This window comes from Manis javanica, chromosome 9 (assembly GCF_040802235.1).
Source record: "Manis javanica isolate MJ-LG chromosome 9, MJ_LKY, whole genome shotgun sequence".
Taxonomy (NCBI): domain Eukaryota; kingdom Metazoa; phylum Chordata; class Mammalia; order Pholidota; family Manidae; genus Manis; species Manis javanica.
In genome coordinates, this window is record NC_133164.1 from 100,860,058 (window position 1) to 100,876,468 (window position 16,411).

The following is a 16,411-nucleotide window of genomic DNA, read 5'->3' on the forward strand; positions in this document are numbered from 1 at the left end:
GCTCAGAATAGAGGTGGAAGGTCAGCATTTAGTGGTGTTATGCATGGAGCACACGCTCCACAGCGACCCACCAACATGAAGTACAAGCCAAAACACAGGATTTTTGCCAAGAAAGAAGCCCTGGATCAGGAGACTGGGGGCCCGGGACAGGGCCTGAGCTCTCCTCTGTCCCTCACTGAATGGGCCTGCTGATCTGCCTGTGAAAGCAGGGGGCTGGGGTGGGCCCTGCTCCTGCTGCACTCTCCCAGCTCTCCATCCTCCTCAGAGCCCCAGGATGCCTGACCATGGGCTCTGGCCTCCCCCCAAGAAGACAGAGGTGCTGCCTGTATTTGTCGTCATGTCTTCCCAGCCCAACCTGGACCAAAGTAGAATAGGCTTCTGGAAAAGTTTAAGGGAGGGAGGGAAGAAAGGAAGATGGGGAGAAGGGAGAGAGGCAGGATGGAAGGGAGGGAGGGAGGGGCTGAAGTCTGTCCAGCATGAGCAGTCTATGATTCCACAAAGCTAAGCTCTAAGGCAATTTACCAAGGGTGTCTGTGAGAACAGCTCATTAATGGCGGGAACACCATGGGGGAGACAGAGGGAGCAGATTCTGGATGTGACATGTTAACCCCTTTTAGCCTAGCCACAGCTCGCTTCCCGAAGCACTAGCCCTGCAGGTCCACGTGTGGGAAGGCCGCCAGGCTGTGTGGTGTGAGTAGAAACCCCAGTGATGCTGGTGTGGGAGACCATGGTGTGCTAAGCTCAACAGTCAGTTGTCAGCACTTTCTGGCCTGGAGCCTTACAGTCCCGTTTCAGGAACATGAGATAGTGGGAGTCTGCAGTATTTGGGAACATAAAGAGGAATGGATCTGTTAAATAACTCCTGGTCAAACAGAGCTGAAAACAAGGTGACAAGAGGAAGCAAACTGCAAGCACTTGAGTCGGTAACATTGGCTTGAAAACCTTAGTGCAAATGGCTGGTCCTTCTCATCAAAAGATCAACACAGGACAGAACACGGAGGCACCCAGGCTGTGTGTGTCTGAGGACATGTTGAAAAGGGAGTGGCTCCTCTCAGCTGACAGTGTCTCAGCCAAGGTGCTAACATGGAGGCTTCACATTAGACGGCAGGGCTCGGTTGGAGTGACCTCGGCTGGCAAGGCCCTGGACCTCCCTGAACCACTCTGCTTCCCAGGAAGTTCTGGCCGCTGGGTTGGTATATAAGCTCTGCGATTCTAGAGAGCAACTCATGGCGGAGGCCTCAATATAAAACTCAGGCGCCCAAAAGCCTGAATAAAATCTTGAGGGTGCTCCATGTGCAGTCTCCCTCTTTTCCATTCTCTGCAGGGCCTTTAGCTGTGACAAGGCCGCTACCATTTGTGCTCACTGGGATGCTAAAATTGAGTGGAAATGTGCCTTGTTCACTTGCAAGTCTCGAATCTTGAGGAGTGGCCCAGCAGCATGCTGCCCGTGCAGGGCCCTGAGGAGGCCCCGAGCGCCTAGCTCAGAGCTGACGCTGCCCCGGCCCCTATCCCTGCCTCCCGACTCTCAGGACCCAAACAGAGGAAAGCGGACCGACCGAGGAACTGGCAGCCTCAATGCCAGGAGGCGAGGGGGAACGAGGTTCCATTTGCCGGGTGGCTGGCGGCCAGTGCCATGCTCAGCAGCAGCTGCAGGTGCCCGTGTGTACGCGGAGGACGCCGCGGCTGTGCAGGTGCAGGAAGTTGAAGATCTCAGAGGGCATGGCGTGGAACCCCGGGCGGGGCTTGACATTGTCATAGTAGTGGTGGGTGATGTAGAGGCCCGAGGGGTTCATGGGGAAGGCCCAGAAGCCAAACAGGTGCACCTCCTCGCAGAGCTCGAGCGCCGCCGTAGCCAGAATGAGGCCGGTGCTGATGCGCTTAGCGCGCACGCCCAGGCTGAGCCAGTAGCGCGACACGTTGACGAGGTACTGCGGATGGAAGTAGTAGACGGCCTGCGGCGACTCGAAGTCGTCCAGCACGTACTTGACGCGGATGGACACGTCGGTGTTGCGAGTGTTGTAGAAGGCGGGCAGCAGCACCGAGGCGTTCTCGTACACCTGCAGCACCCGGTAGAAGGGCCGCCGCCACTTCTCCAGCTTGTGGAACCTGGGCGGGCGTCAGGGTGGGAGGGTTGGCCACCCACTGCCATGCCCTGCCACCCCCTCCCCACACCGTGGGGTCCCACCCCGCCTTCTTTCACCTCCTACACCTCTCGTCCCGCCCTCCTTGAGCACAGCCATAGTTTTGTAAGGGACACAGGGGAAGACAATCTGGATGCAAAGGGACACACATCCAGGGAGGGCAACGCTTGACTCAAATGGGTGAGGGTGTCCCAGGGCGGATTCAGAGAGAAATGGTGAGGGTGTGTGGAGGCTCACCCTGGAGCCCTCAGGGCACCCACCCGTCGGCATTGCCTACCCCCAGCTCCACAAGAAGGACACAAACCCAATCTGCCTGTCCTTGCATCCTCCTGCTCAACATTTCTTTACTTGCAACAGCCCCCTGGGTGGCTCACCTCTCACCTCTCACCTCTCACCTCTCTGAATGCTCCCTCACCCTACTGCATCTGTAAGTGTCTCTGGGCCTCTCACCTAACTTACCACCATCCCCTCCACTCCCCTGCCACTGGCCGGCCCTCCTCTTACCCTTCGTCTGATCTAGATATGTGACTATGCCTCTGGTTGGAGTTTTAACACACTAAACCCTCGCTTGGAGCCTCCCAGACAGACCCCAGGAGGGAATCTGGGTGTGGGGGGGTGAGATCTTTGCATCACACAATGGAAGGCTCTCTGGCCCATCTCTAGGTGAAGAAAGTCTAGACCAGCACTGTCCAAAAGAAGAATAATGCAGGCCAAATATGTAATCTTAAATGTCCTAGTGAGCACATTTAAGTAAGTAGAAAGAAATGGGTAAAATTATTATATTACATTTAATTTTTATAATATTTTATTTAAACTGATAGACCCAAAATACTACCATTTCAACATGTAATCAATATAAACAATTACTGAGATGTGGTCCATCCTCTCTCTCATATTAAGTCTATGAAATTAGGTGTGTGTCTTAAGCTTACAAAAGGCACATCTCAATCTGGATAGCCACATTTCCAGTGGCCAGCAGCCATGTATGACTAATGGCTACCATATGGGACAGCTCAAGTCCATAAAGAGGGCCACTGACCTCTCTGTGATGATGCTGGGGTTCACAGTGACTACATCCGTCTTTACCCCCACATCCATGGTGTACTTCTCCGAGATGGGGGGTAGGTTGCACCTGCAGAAGAGAAGAGGCAACACTAGAGACATGGGGCCAGTCATTCTGGATAGAGCTGGCAGGTGAGGGTGTGGAAAGAGGGGTGGTGATCATATGGGCAGGGTGGGCAGAGGCAGCCAGCAGAGTGGCATCGTTGTGGCTCAAGAATGAAGGGGCAAGTTCAATCCCTTCCCACACCATCCCTGAGAGGCCCAGTGATTGGGGATCCATGACCCATGAGATCCCACTGCAGCCTCAGAGGAAGTCTCTTTGTTTGAAGCTGTTTTTTTCAACCAGGCTTTATCCATCTTCTTTATCCAGGTTAACGGTGTGAATGAAGATCCCAACGAGATAAGAGGGGGCTCCACATAAGGAAGAAGAAATCCAAGGAACAGTCTCTAGCTTAGTTAAGTCAGGGTGAAGCCAACATTGCTGCCAGCCACAGGCTGCCCTGGTTTCAAGCACTGCTTCTGGAAGGGTAGAACCCTACCAGGGAGATGGCTGCCCAGATGGCCTCACCAGCAGATCTGCACAGCCCCTGTGAGTCCTCATCTGTTATACTCTTTCCTCACCTCCCATTCTGCAGATACAGAGGGTAAGGACCCAAGAGGTTCAGCCACTTTTCCAAAGGGTCAGGGCTGAAGAGAGAAAGGAACCACCCAAAGCAGGAGGGTCTGCAGGTGTGGGAGTGGGGGGACAGATCACTAGAAGGGCAGCATCTGAGCACTGGAGGTGGAGCACCACAGGAGGAAGGGCATGAGGGGAGGGCCGTGGGGGTTGGAGCAGCAGGTGCAGACCTAGGGGATTCTTTACCGGAAGACAAAGTCAGCGCTGTTGATCTCCCTCCCACAGTGGCTGTTCTTCAGGATGCCTCCATTGCCCACCACTGCACACTTCTTAAACTGGGACCGGTAGTAGGGCATGTCCTGCGGGGAGACAGGAGCACAGCTCTCAGAGTGGAACTCGCCTGGGCCTTCATCTGCTGCTCCCACCTCTGGACCCACAAGACAGCCTTGCAGGAAGTGTGAGAGAAGAGTGGTTATTCCACTTTACAGATGAGAAGAGACACTTGTTCTTAGTTCCATGGTCAATTATGAATGAGCTGGAAGCAGAGGCCGGGTCTCATAGCCTTTTTCAGTAATCCCTGGGATGCCTCAGGTTTCCAGAAAGAAGAGAGTATGGGTTATGGTGAGTCCTGTTGGCCTTGATTTGGGAGCTCATCTTCTGTATGACTCCTAGTGTGCATTTTTTTATTGATTAATGCAGATGTTTTGGGGGCTAATGTGGCAGAGATGGGGGCAGGGCCATCCAGGCACCAGGGCCCTAAACAGTCCCTCACCCTTTCAGCTCAGGGCAAGGTGCAGATCCTCTCTCCACTCCACAGCAAGGACATAGGGCTGGAACAGATGCCAGGACTTGGCAGTGGCAAGGACATGGGACAAGAGACCAGCAGGTGAGCAAGCGAGGCCACATTAGGGGAGCAGTAAGAAGCTGGGACACCTGGGGTCTCTGCAAAGAAAAAGCTCTGGGTTTAGGGGAGCCCAGGACCAACTCTGAGTGATGATGGCACTCGAGCGAGCCCTGGCAGTGACCATCTCACAGTACTTTGTCCTTGTCACACCTTAACTGGCAGGGCCGCCTTGGTTTGGGCCCTGGCTGCCCACAAAGGTCCCCTGGGCATGCCTGGGGACCACAGGCAAGTTGGCAGGAAAAAGCAAATACTGGCCTGAGACTTAGGAGACCTGGTTCTGCCACGTCCCTGCTCTAGGTCACAGTCCCCATCTGGGCAACCTGAGGCAGACAGAGCTAGATAGCCATGTGGCCCAGGGTAGAACTACAGACCTGGAGTCCAGCCAACCACCCTGGTGTGCCCAGCCCCTGGATGCAGGACTTCCTTTTGGCCAAACCAGGAAAGTCCAGGGCAAACCAGGATTGGGTACTACAGGCAAAAGACCCAAGTCTAATCCTAGTTTTGCCCCATAGTGAGGTGAAGCAACCATGCACAAGTTTTTTGAGCTCTCAGTGACTCAGTTATTCCATCTGTAAAATGAGGATAATAACATGAGATGATAAAAAGCAGTTTCTCAGCATGGCTTATTGGCCTGTTGGACCAGATCATTCCTTGTTGTGGGGGTATGGCCTTTACACTATAGAATATTTGGCAGCATCCCTGGCCTCTCCTCATTAGATGTCAAGAGAAGCCCCTGGTCCTGACAACCAAAAATGTCACCAAATATTGCCAAACATTCCCAACCCCCCAGCACCCCCCACCCCACCCCAGGTTGAGAACCACTGGTATAAATGAAAAGTCTACCCACGGCAGAGGAATCTCAGCTTGGAGACCCAGTTGTTACTATTGGGTGGCCCCAAGGTCCCTCCTGCCTCTGACAGCCAGGAGCCTGCTGTCCTAGTATATGGGGCTGATCAGCTCTGTGTGAGCAGCCCTGGGCAGCACCTGGGGCTCCAGGGAGACCAACTGCCAGACAGGATCATGGACCATCCCACCGCCATGCATTCCTCAGGAATTCGGCTAAACCTGAAGGAGATGCCGACTCCATCTGGGGGAAGCTGTCCTCTGTGGCCCATTGCCCCTGGAGGCACAGGCCCGTGGGCCAGGATGGGGAACACAAGGGTATCTCACGGCCAGTGGGGAGAACTGCATTGTTTGACTTTTACCAAAGAAAGGAAAAGACTAAAGTCACCTTTGGAGAGGTCATCAAAGGCTTTTTATGTTCTATGTCAATGTTTCCCAAACTTCTGTAAATCAAGAATGACCTGGGGCACTTTCTGAAAATATAAATTCCTGGGCTCCACTCCAGAACCACAGAAGCAGAATCTCTATGGTGGGGCAGGAAACCAAAAAGCTTTTACAAACCCGAAGAAATATTTACCCCTAGACAAGTTTGGATAACACTTCTCTGTCACATGCTCTAGTTCAGGGTGGCTAATTATGGTTACATCTGACCTACTGCCTGTTTCTGCAGAGCCCACACGCTCAGAATGAATTTTATATTTTTAAATAGTTAGGAAAAAAAATCAGAAGAAGAATACTTCATGACATGTAAAAATTATGTGAAATTCAAATTTCAGCATATAACAGGAGTTACGGTTATTGGAACATAGCACAGCACTCATTTACTCATGTCCATGACTGCTTTGTGCTAAAACGATAAAGGTGAGTAGCTGTGGCAGGGACCATATGGCCTACAAAGCTTAAAATATTTACTCTCTGGCCCTTTCCAGAAAACATTTGGCAACCCCTGCTCTAATTCCCTGGCCTCGGTGGTCTGTATGTGTGGCCCTCCTTGGACCCGTATGTCATAACAGGCTGGGCATCACCCACTGGCATTAACCTGCATGAGATGCGAGTCCACCTGCTGTCACCAGTTTTGTATTCCAGGCCTTGCAAGACCCACCTCATAGGGATGGCTTGCATCCCACTGTCCTCCAGCACTGTGATGACATCTATCCACATTCAGCTCCTCTCTGGTGCCCGCATGCTACCCAATCTTACCAGTACCCGCTGGTGCAAGTAACCGAACACAGGGGAACTATGGACTTTGTTTCATTGGCACTTTCCTGGGGCAGGGCAGGCCGGGCCCTCAGATTTTTATCCAGAAAGACCTGAACACAACCCCACTCAGCATTTCTATAAACTCAGTCCTACCCTGGGCCCCGCGCTCTCCAGGAGGTGGTTATGAACAGCTCTCATGAATCCTCTTCCTCTTCAGATGGTAACTAACCATCAGAATCAGCTGACATGCAGCTGCAGGGCCCCTTCTCTAAGTCTGATGCAGTGATCAGGCCAGAAGAGAGTGTGTGCTCCTGAGCATCAGTGATCTGAGCAGTTCACTCATGTGGATCGCTTACCCAGTGGTCCCCAGTGACCAGGGGGCCACCGTGCTAGCGCTGAATGAACAGCCTACCTCCAGACTTTATATGAAAGGAAAAAAATAAATGTTTATCTTGTTGAAGTCCCTGATATTTTAGATTTTCTGTTGTAAGCAGCCAGACCTATTCTTAGTCCAAATGCCAGTGTTATAGACTGGGAGGCTGAGGCAGTGGCAGACATGGTAACTAGCCAAGGTCATCCAGTGCAAGGTTAGTCTTTCAGTTTCAGTGCCTGGCTTTGTATTGGTTTGGGATTTCTTGTGCACACACCTTCATGTGTATGTTTTTGCTCTTTGCCTCTCTCAGGTGGGGACAAATGCTTAATCATTCTCTCAGATAGCTTCAGGATGTCCTTGCAGACAGTGCAATAACCAAAATTTTGCAGCTACTTTCTTGCCAAAACTCACTAAAAAAATAACCAGATGGTGTTTGCTGTGCCCAGACTGAACCCCAGGAAGCCCAGAGGATAGTCTGCTGAGCCCCAGAGGATAGCCAAGCAGGATCAGGACAAGAGGGTGCAGAGGGCACAGCAGAGTGATGCCAAATCACATGGGCAAGGCCACTGAGGGCCACTGAGGGCCGGCGTCATCACCGCCCCCCAACAAGCCCCCCACCCCAAAGCCACACCTTGGGAAACATGCGGAAGATCTCCTGGTTGATGTGGTAGATGCCACTGGTGTCCACCTCATACTTGAGCTTTGTCCCCAGGGGGGTGTTCTTCTGAGTGGTGAAGAGGAAGGAAGGGGCATTGCAGCACCTGGACAGAGTGGACCTGCCGGGCAGGAGGCAAATAGGGGCACTGGTGACACAGGGCAGGGAAGAGCTTCTCTAAGAGTGCAGGGGTAGAGGAACTGCGGGCCCACAGGGACAGCAGGGAGCACCGTTCTCTGCCACCCAGGCCTCCCTGAGCTCATCCCTCCCCCACACACACCTGTGCTCATGCTGTCCCCTCACCCTTTGACTCTCCGCAGGCACCCGGGCCTCTCTTCTCCCGATGCTGGCCTCTCATGCTCCAGCCAGGTTTGTCTCTGTGAGATCCCAGCTACCCCGCCCCCACCGACCACACAGGCTCTGAAGGGCTGGGCACAGACTGGATACCACCCATCTCCTTAGCTGCCAACTCCCTCCCTGCTTGCATGAAGCCACCTGATGGCAGGGACCCTGCCTCTCCAGATGCTGCACAGTGTTGGTCATGCGAGCGTTCAACAACCAGGTGCCTGCTGACTGCAGGAGGAATCATTCCTCAGTGGGCCTTTCCTCAAGGTCACCGGGGCTTTCACCAAGGTCACTGGGGCTTCCACCAGGGTCACTGGGGCTTTCACCAGGGTCACTGGGGCTTCCACTAGGGTCACCAGGGCTTTCACCAGGGTCACTGGGGCTTTCACCAGCATCACTGGGGCTTTCACCAGGGTCACCAGGGCTTTCACCAGTGTCACGGGGCTTTCACCAGGGTCACTGGGGCTTTCACCAGCATCACTGGGGCTTTCACCAGGGTCACCAGGGCTTTCACCAGTGTCACGGGGCTTTCACCAGGGTCACTGGGGCTTTCACCAGGGTCACTGGGGCTTTCCTCAAGGTAAACAGGGCTTTCACCAGGGTCACCAGGGCTTTCCTCAAGGTCACCAGGGCTTTCACCAATGTCACCGGGGCTTTCATCAACATCTGCTGTGCATCTTACTGTTTCCTGGAAACATGCTATTTATTCAGCCCTAAAGGAAAACCCATGGGTGCAGAACCCTTCCTTAGGTTCTTGGCCCCCATATCAGACTCCACACAGGCATTCACCTTGTCTGATGGGGGCAAAAAAACAAAGACAGACACAGTCAACAGAAATGTGCAGTTCCAATCATTTAGAAGGAAAGGGTCAGAAACTGGGATGTCAGGTCGATACTGGATGACTTCCTGCAGAAAGTAGAAGCTGGCTCTGAAGAGTTTTCAGTTCATTATTTTTAAAAAAGAGAAAAAGACCACTGTGGTGTTCACTCACAAAGACACTCAAACATGAGCTACAGAAGGGTTAAGGCTCAGATGATGCAAGCAGGCTTAAAAGAAAAAAGAAACCCTTCAAGGAGAATGTGGCTGATGAGGTGGGCCTGGGAGGCAGCCAGGCCAGAGGAGCCCGTTTCTCCTCTGCAGCTGGTGCTCCACCAGCTGTGCCTCCTCTGAGGGGTGCAGAGAGGCTTGGTGATGGGGTCGGATTCTGGGCACATCTTGCTTCTCCTGCCCTGGGGCCCCAAAGCCCTCCACCCTGTTTGCAGAGGAGCTGGACTTGACTGCCACCCTCTCATGTCAGGGGCTTCGAACCCACACGGATCCACTTTCTTCTAAAACAGCAGCAATGGGCTGAGTCCACCCTGGCCTTCTTCCCCCAACCAAGTATGGTCACCTCTGGCATCCAGGCCGCCCTGGAAGACAGGAACGCTTTCTCCACAGAGCCCAGATGATGACGATCAACAGAAGCTGAGAAGGAGCTTTCCGGAAAGTTCACACCCAAGGATGACAACTTGGGCTGCCAGCCTGGTGTCAAGAGCCCTGACTTCCAGTTTCTGCTCTGCCGCCACCACCAGCTGTAGGTTCTGGGCAGGTCTCTTTCCCTCTTGGGCCTCAGTTTCCTCATATGTATAATGCAGGGTTGGCTCTTCCACTGCTCCCCCTGTGTAATTCTGGCTCCAGGTTGCCAAAGTCAGGATGATCACACAAATTATTTTTTACAACTTCACCTCTAGCAGGGACCTCACTGGGGAGCTCAGCTGGCTGCTGGGCGCAGAGAGCAGTCTTTCCTGTAGAGTGTTGGGTTTCAGAATATGGCTAAGGCTTCCCAGTAGGGAGGCCAGAGGCCTGGCCACGCAGGGAACATGGGTCAGCATTACAAACTAACAGCTAAACCAGAATGCCAGTGTGTCCATCTGCAGGCAGTAGGGCAGGGAAGGCCTGTGACAGAACATTCCTGTAACTGGAATGCTCATGTGTGTCTTCCAACGCACTCCTCTCACCACCCCCCAATTTCACTGCCCCAGGTTCTTATAAACCTGAATTAAGAATCTCAGCACTGTTCAGTGAACTTGAAATGAGAGCAAAGGGAGGCAACCCACTGGCCTTGAAGGTTTTTCTATTTAGAGCAGGGTCAGACCAGAGGTCACCTCCCTTTCCTATACCTGAAACCGCTCCCCACCTCTGCCCCAAGCAGGATCTCAGCTTCCCTGGAGCCTCTGCCTGGACAGTGCTGCTGGCTGAGTCCTGTCAAAGGCCCCCATCCTGATCTCTGTTTTCCTCTTGCCACATCATCTTCCTATTGCTTTGTTATTTCCTTAGGGGTGTGTGAATCCCATTGCTGAGGCTTCTGTCCATCTCTTAGTCTGGACAACATCAGCATCTCATTGACCCCATCAGTGCTGAGTGCCTACCAGCCACACCCACAGTGTGCTCAGGCCTCGCCCACCCCCAGGATACCTGCCTGTACGGTGCCCACAGGAACACTTCTAAGGGGTGGATTTGGGGCTGCCCTTGCTACTCAGCTCTTGGACCTGTTGCCCCATCTCCCAGCAGTTTGTTCAAGTTCACATTCTACTTTCATAGTGGGTGGGTCTCTGCAGAGTACCAGCATGTCTTAACTGGGAATCTGCAGTCTCACCGAGGCCTCTGGTTTGGGGCTCCTGGACCTACTCTTCACATTTCTAAAAATGCGCTACTTAAAACTACTACTCCCTCTCCACACTTAGCCTGGAATTGCAGCAAGCTCTTACAAATGCCTTATAAAGAAAATACAAAATATTTCATGGTATTTGTTTTTCATAGCCTGCCATGTAGGATTCCTTCATGCCAATGACTCCTCAGTATATTTAACTATGACCTGAGTTGCCTAAATCCAGTTTATACACATTCTCAAGATCCCGTCAATTCCATTTAGTGCGGTCTATCTGCACTAAAATACTACCATAAACTCATAGGATTTTAGAGGTGGAGAGGACCCTATAGTTCGCCATGAATCAAAAGAATATTTGGACAGCTGCTAGCTGCTTAGCTCTCAAAGACAGGAGAGTTTTAAGATATAGCTCTTGCCTCTCTGGGCAGAATTTATAATCCATCAATTCTGGATAGAGAGCAATTAGAAAATCTGCAGCAGGGTTCCAACATCCGGGGCAGGCTGTAAGAAACTAGGAGGCTGCCGAGTTGGAGCCACTCTCCCAGGAGTGAGGATAGAGCAGGGGAGGCAGCCACAGAAGACGCTTAATGTGCCTTTACACACAGGCCTGCTGGAGCCCGTGAGCAGATCACTGTACTGTTACGGAACTGGACTGGAGACAGCACCACCGCCCTCGCAGGGCTGCTGCCAGGGCAAAGAGCGAGATTATGGAGGACAGCACCCAGCAAGGTGCCTGCCTCAGCCTGTGCCATGCCAGAACCTCCCTCTGCCCAGATTCCAAAGCCCTGTGGGGCCCACTCCAGGTAAGATGGCCCTGGGGGCTGGGCCCTGCAAGATGGGGAAGATCTGGAGAGGTGGCAGGGTGGAGAACCACACAAGCAGCAGGGCTGGGGGACAGACGCATCATAGATACTTGAACTGGTTGGCTTCAGAGATGTTCATTGCCCATTTGCACATCTGGAGGCTCTTCCACCTGTCGAACAGCTCCGACTGCTTCACCCTTTGGGAGTGGAGGACAGAGAGGGCATGAAAGGACCAGGCTGGACAAAGGGTTGCCATTCCCAAACATCTCCTACATATGCCAAAGCCAGTCCTTTGTATTAACTGTATTTTCTTATTTTCTGTATTCTTGATGCTTTGATGTCTGGTCCTTGCCAATTCCTAGAAATAGCAAATAACTGCAGGTCTGCCTTTCACGTGCAAACCAACCAGTCCAGAGCCCACATCCTCAAGTGCCTCCTTTATCAACTGAGCCACCAGTCAGTCTCTGGGACTAATTATCTCAGAGCCAAGTGTCAGACAACCAGGGGTAGTACCTATGCTCCAAGCCCACCAAATTATTCAAACAAGCCAATCCTAAACCTTTCGACCCTGCCTTGCCCATTTCTTCCCATGAAAACCAAGATAAGGCTCTGGCCCATGTTTTCCCCTTGCCCCTTCTGCCCACGCTCCAACCCTGGTGCTTCTCCATGTAGCTCTGCATGGTGTTCCTGGCTTCCTGTCTCCAGGGATTTGTGAATATAAAATCTTCTTCCTTCATGATAGTTATTTCCATGTCTGTATGACTTTCCATGTCTAATTAAAACAACTCCAGATACATTTCAAAACATTCTGCCTCCCGTGACCACCCCCAAGGACCCCAGGTTCTTCCAGGAACACTGTCTATAAAGGGCATGAGACCACACCCCCTAGTGGAAAGTCTGTAACTCACTCCAGCGGTGCTCAGCACACAGTAGGGCTCACTACAAGGGCACGCCCTTCTCTTTCTCCTTTCTCAAGGTCAGATGACAATTTCCAGAAGGCAAAAAAGAAGAAATGAGAAGCCTGAGACATGCACCTTTTGTGAAAAGCCATCTGCAGAGCTTTATGCCAGTCAGTTTTAAAATATCTCAGTTTCTGATATCCTAAAGCACTCTCTGGAAAGGGAATGTCTATATCATGTAGTGGTTTCCCTTTGACTGGAACCAGCATAGAGAATTGGGTCATGGAACCCTTTTTCTATTGAGTAGCACATCAGACTAGAGTTCCCCAGAAATACTGGGAAATGCTGGATAGCTCACAAGTTCCTTAAAGGCAGAGCCATGATATCTTTCTGTTAGCCATCCACAGTCCCCATCCCAGGGCCAGGAATTCTATGGATGTTCATGTTGCCTGGCTATGGACCAGTTTAGGAGCTGACTGGTCTTGGGCACTGGTAGACAGAGCAGCCCTTTAAATAAAGTCACTTTGGTTTGATCATAAATGGGGAAGTGACCAGCCCCTAGATGCTGGGCATTTATCAAAAAACTACTGCCAATGTGGTTCTTGTTCTAGGGTTCACTAAAGGGCTTATGGGAACTCCTGAGCCCTCTGAATTATCGGCAAGATCCCATGTCTACTCACTGATGTGCACATCTTAGCAAGAGCATGAAGATTTCATTAGCTTCCCAAAGGGGTCCACAATTCCAAAAAAGGCAAATACTCACTTAACCATAAAGTGAAAAGGGTTCATTTTGCTGAGCTGTATCTCCCTGTGTTTAATCAGAGGGAAAAGAGTTGTTCCCAAATAAGGGAACATATGACTGGTGGAAGGAGGGATGACTGCAGGAAAAGTCCTAAAGGATAGTGACTGGGCACATGAATTTTGGAGCCAGGAGGGGATTTGGGCCTCAGACTCAGTTCAGACATCTACTAACCATGGGACCTCTGGCAGATTATTTGACCTCTCTGAGCCTCAATTTTCTCAGCTATAAAATAAGAATAATAGTAGATTATTGTTCACCCACCTAACTTTGTTAAGATTATTCAGTAAGATGATGCAAGGAAGGACTAAGTGTGTTGACACATGGAAAGTGCCTGATAGTTATAAGTTATGATCATTGTTAGACTGAACTGCCTCACTGTGCTCACTGATGGTCCCCTGTACTTCCCCCTTTCGTAAAACCCATAACCTGTCATAACTTACTCCTGATCTTTCCCACTAGACAGGAAATACCATGGGGACAGGAGATCATGCCTGAGTTCACTGAAAACCAGTGCTAAGGAACATAGCAGGTGAGTGGTAAATATCTGTTGAGTATATCAATAAATTAATGAATGATTTAATAAGTCTGAGTTCAAATAGAGTCTATGACAATTTATCAAATTCCTCTATATGGCAAGAACTGGGGATACAGTGGTGAACAAACTCCCTGCTCACATGAAGCTTAAGTACCAGTCGGGAAGGCAAATGGAAAACAGATACATATGCATATGATTTGAACAAAAGCACAGCAAGAAAGCAAGCATAGACAAAAGCATAGAGCACATCAAACTAAACAGCTTCTGCACAGCAAAGGAAACAAGCAACAGTGAAAATTCATCAGACGGAATGGGAGAAAACATTGCAAACCATATACATGGTAAGGGGTTGATAGCCAAAATATATAAGGAACTCCTACAATTCAACAGCAAAAAAGCAAATAACCTGATTTTAAAATGGGTAAAGGACTTGAAAAGACATTTCTCCAAAGACCTACAGAAGGCCAACAGGTACATGAAAAGATGTTCAACATCACTAATTGTCAGGCCAATGCAAATCAAAGCCACAATGAGATGTCACCTCACACCTGTTAGGATGGCTAGTATCAAAAAAATAGGAGATAACGAGTGTTGGTAAAGATGTGAGGAAAGGGAGCCCTGGTGTACTGTTGGTGGGAATGTAAGACCGTGCAACCTTTATGGAAAACAGTGTGAAGCACACCTCAAAAAATGTAAATTAGAGCTATCATATGGTCCAGGAATCCCACTTCTGAGTATATATCCAAAAGAACTAAAATCAGGATTTCAAAGAAATACCTGCACTCCCACGTTCCCTGTAGCATTATTCATAATAACCAAATATGGAAACAACCTAATGTGTACTGATCAACCAATGGATAAAGAAAATGCATCATATGCATATAACAGAATATTATTCAGCCTTAAAAAAAAGGGAGACCCTGGCATACATGACAACTTGCATGAATATGGAGGACATTGTACTAAGTGAAGTAAGCCAGTCACAGAAGGACAAACACAGCGTGATTCCACTCCTATGAGGCATCTGAAATAATCTATCTCATAGAACAGAACAGAATAGTGGTTGTCAGGGGTTTGGGGAAGGGGAAATGACGAGTTGCTGCTCAATGAGTTTAAAGTCTCAGTTATATCAGATGAATAAATCCTAGAGATCTGCTGTACAACTAGTGCCTACAGTTAGCAGCACTGTATTGTGCCCCAAAAACTTGTTAAGAGAGTATATCTCATGTTAAGGGTTCTTGCCATGATTAAGAAAAAGAAAAAGAAAAAGAAAAAGACAGGTATTAATGCCATGTCAGGGAGTGGTAAGTGAAGAAAAATGAAGTGACCTTTTCCAGTTAATCCACTTCCTGGAAGAGGAGAACCCTGCACAAAGAACTGAAATGACTCAGGAAGTGAGCCACACAAATATCTGGGGAGAGTATTCCAGGCAGAGAGAAAAGTGAGCACAAAGAAACCTTCTTGGCAGCTTTAAGGAGTTGGATGGAGCCCGTAATCTCATCCTGACACCTTCCTTCTGCTTCCCCAAACCTCCCACAGCAGCTCTAACTTCTCAAGCTCATGGGACACAGGGGAGAGGTGCCATAACCCAGCAGCACCCTGGCTCACCCACAGCTTCTCTCCCTGGCTCCCTGCAACCCTCAGGCCCCTAGAGCAGCCCCTGCTTGCCCAATGACTCAAACACCTCCTAGAAACAGCCCTGGCAATACTGCAGGTTGGTGTCCCAAGTTCAACTGTTAGCAGTGTCTAGGCCCCATTCTCTGTGCCTCCAGTGCCCTGTCACACACTGGACCACAGTTAGGGCCCAGACACCCAGCCTTGAATCCTGGCTCACATTTCTAACTTGCAATGTGACCTGGGAAAAGTCATTAAATCCCTCTGTGACCCTCTGTCCTGCCAATCTTAAACGTCATTATAAAGATCAGATGAGATAATATGTGTAAAAATATTTTACAAACTGTTTCATAAAAACAGAGATCCTCTTTAAAGTAAAGGGTTAATCCCAGGCACCATCTCCTTTCTCCCAAGACACCATTAACATTCCAGAAGAGGAATAAAAAGGGTTTACACCTGCCAGACAAATAGAATGCCAGGAGGAGGTGTCTCCGTGGAAGAAAGATGACAGTGAGTGTTGGAAGGAGGAGGGGTGGCCTAAGGAGGGGTGGCACAGCCCAGAGAGAGAGTGTCGATCCACATGGAAAATTGTAAAGGGGGGGAAGGAGGTGGGGAAGGACATAGTGCTGAAAATGGGGATCTGTTGTATGTCCATACCCAAAACCATTAGCCCCGACCTTCCCTTCTGGCAGTCAAATATTTAATGCCTAACAGAGGGAGAGGAGGGCTTAAATCAGACTGCCAGGTAGTTCCTCCCCCCAAAAAAATTATCAGCAAAAAGATCTGGATATCCTAGCAGCAAGAGGAGCAAAATCTTGAACAGCCACCCTTAAGGAAGGTCTGCTCTCAGACACAGAGCTCCTGTTAGCTTTTTATTGTTTTAAATTTAAACAGGAATCAATAACCAAGGGTAATCTGGCCAACCTGAAAGAAACAGATGAAGATAAACCATCTGATAAAATATCCAGAGAG

At 50.2% G+C, this 16,411-nt stretch overlaps 1 protein-coding gene and 1 long non-coding RNA gene across 4 annotated transcripts in view; one reads left to right on the plus strand and one right to left on the minus strand.

The window, feature by feature from the left end:
• Positions 1–441: 441 nt before the first annotated feature.
• ST8SIA5 (ST8 alpha-N-acetyl-neuraminide alpha-2,8-sialyltransferase 5) overlaps positions 442–16,411 on the minus strand; it is a 57,261-nt gene continuing 41,291 nt past the window's right edge. For 2 of the 3 annotated variants that reach the window (XM_073212996.1, XM_073212998.1), the window contains 5 exons: positions 11,700–11,786; positions 7,771–7,915; positions 4,066–4,178; positions 3,181–3,273; positions 442–2,106 (listed from right to left, as the gene is read on the minus strand). In XM_073212996.1, the coding sequence (XP_073069097.1) occupies positions 1,638–2,106; positions 3,181–3,273; positions 4,066–4,178; positions 7,771–7,915; positions 11,700–11,786 (907 nt within the window). In that variant the 3' untranslated portion in view covers positions 442–1,637. The remainder of the gene's footprint in view (positions 2,107–3,180; positions 3,274–4,065; positions 4,179–7,770; positions 7,916–11,699; positions 11,787–16,411) is intronic. The other variant, XM_073212997.1, reaches the window with a different exon arrangement.
• Positions 1,793–5,437, plus strand: LOC140843439 (uncharacterized). The gene is made up of 3 exons (XR_012121213.1): positions 1,793–1,925; positions 3,574–3,792; positions 4,105–5,437. It is a non-coding gene; the product is annotated as an uncharacterized lncRNA (long non-coding RNA).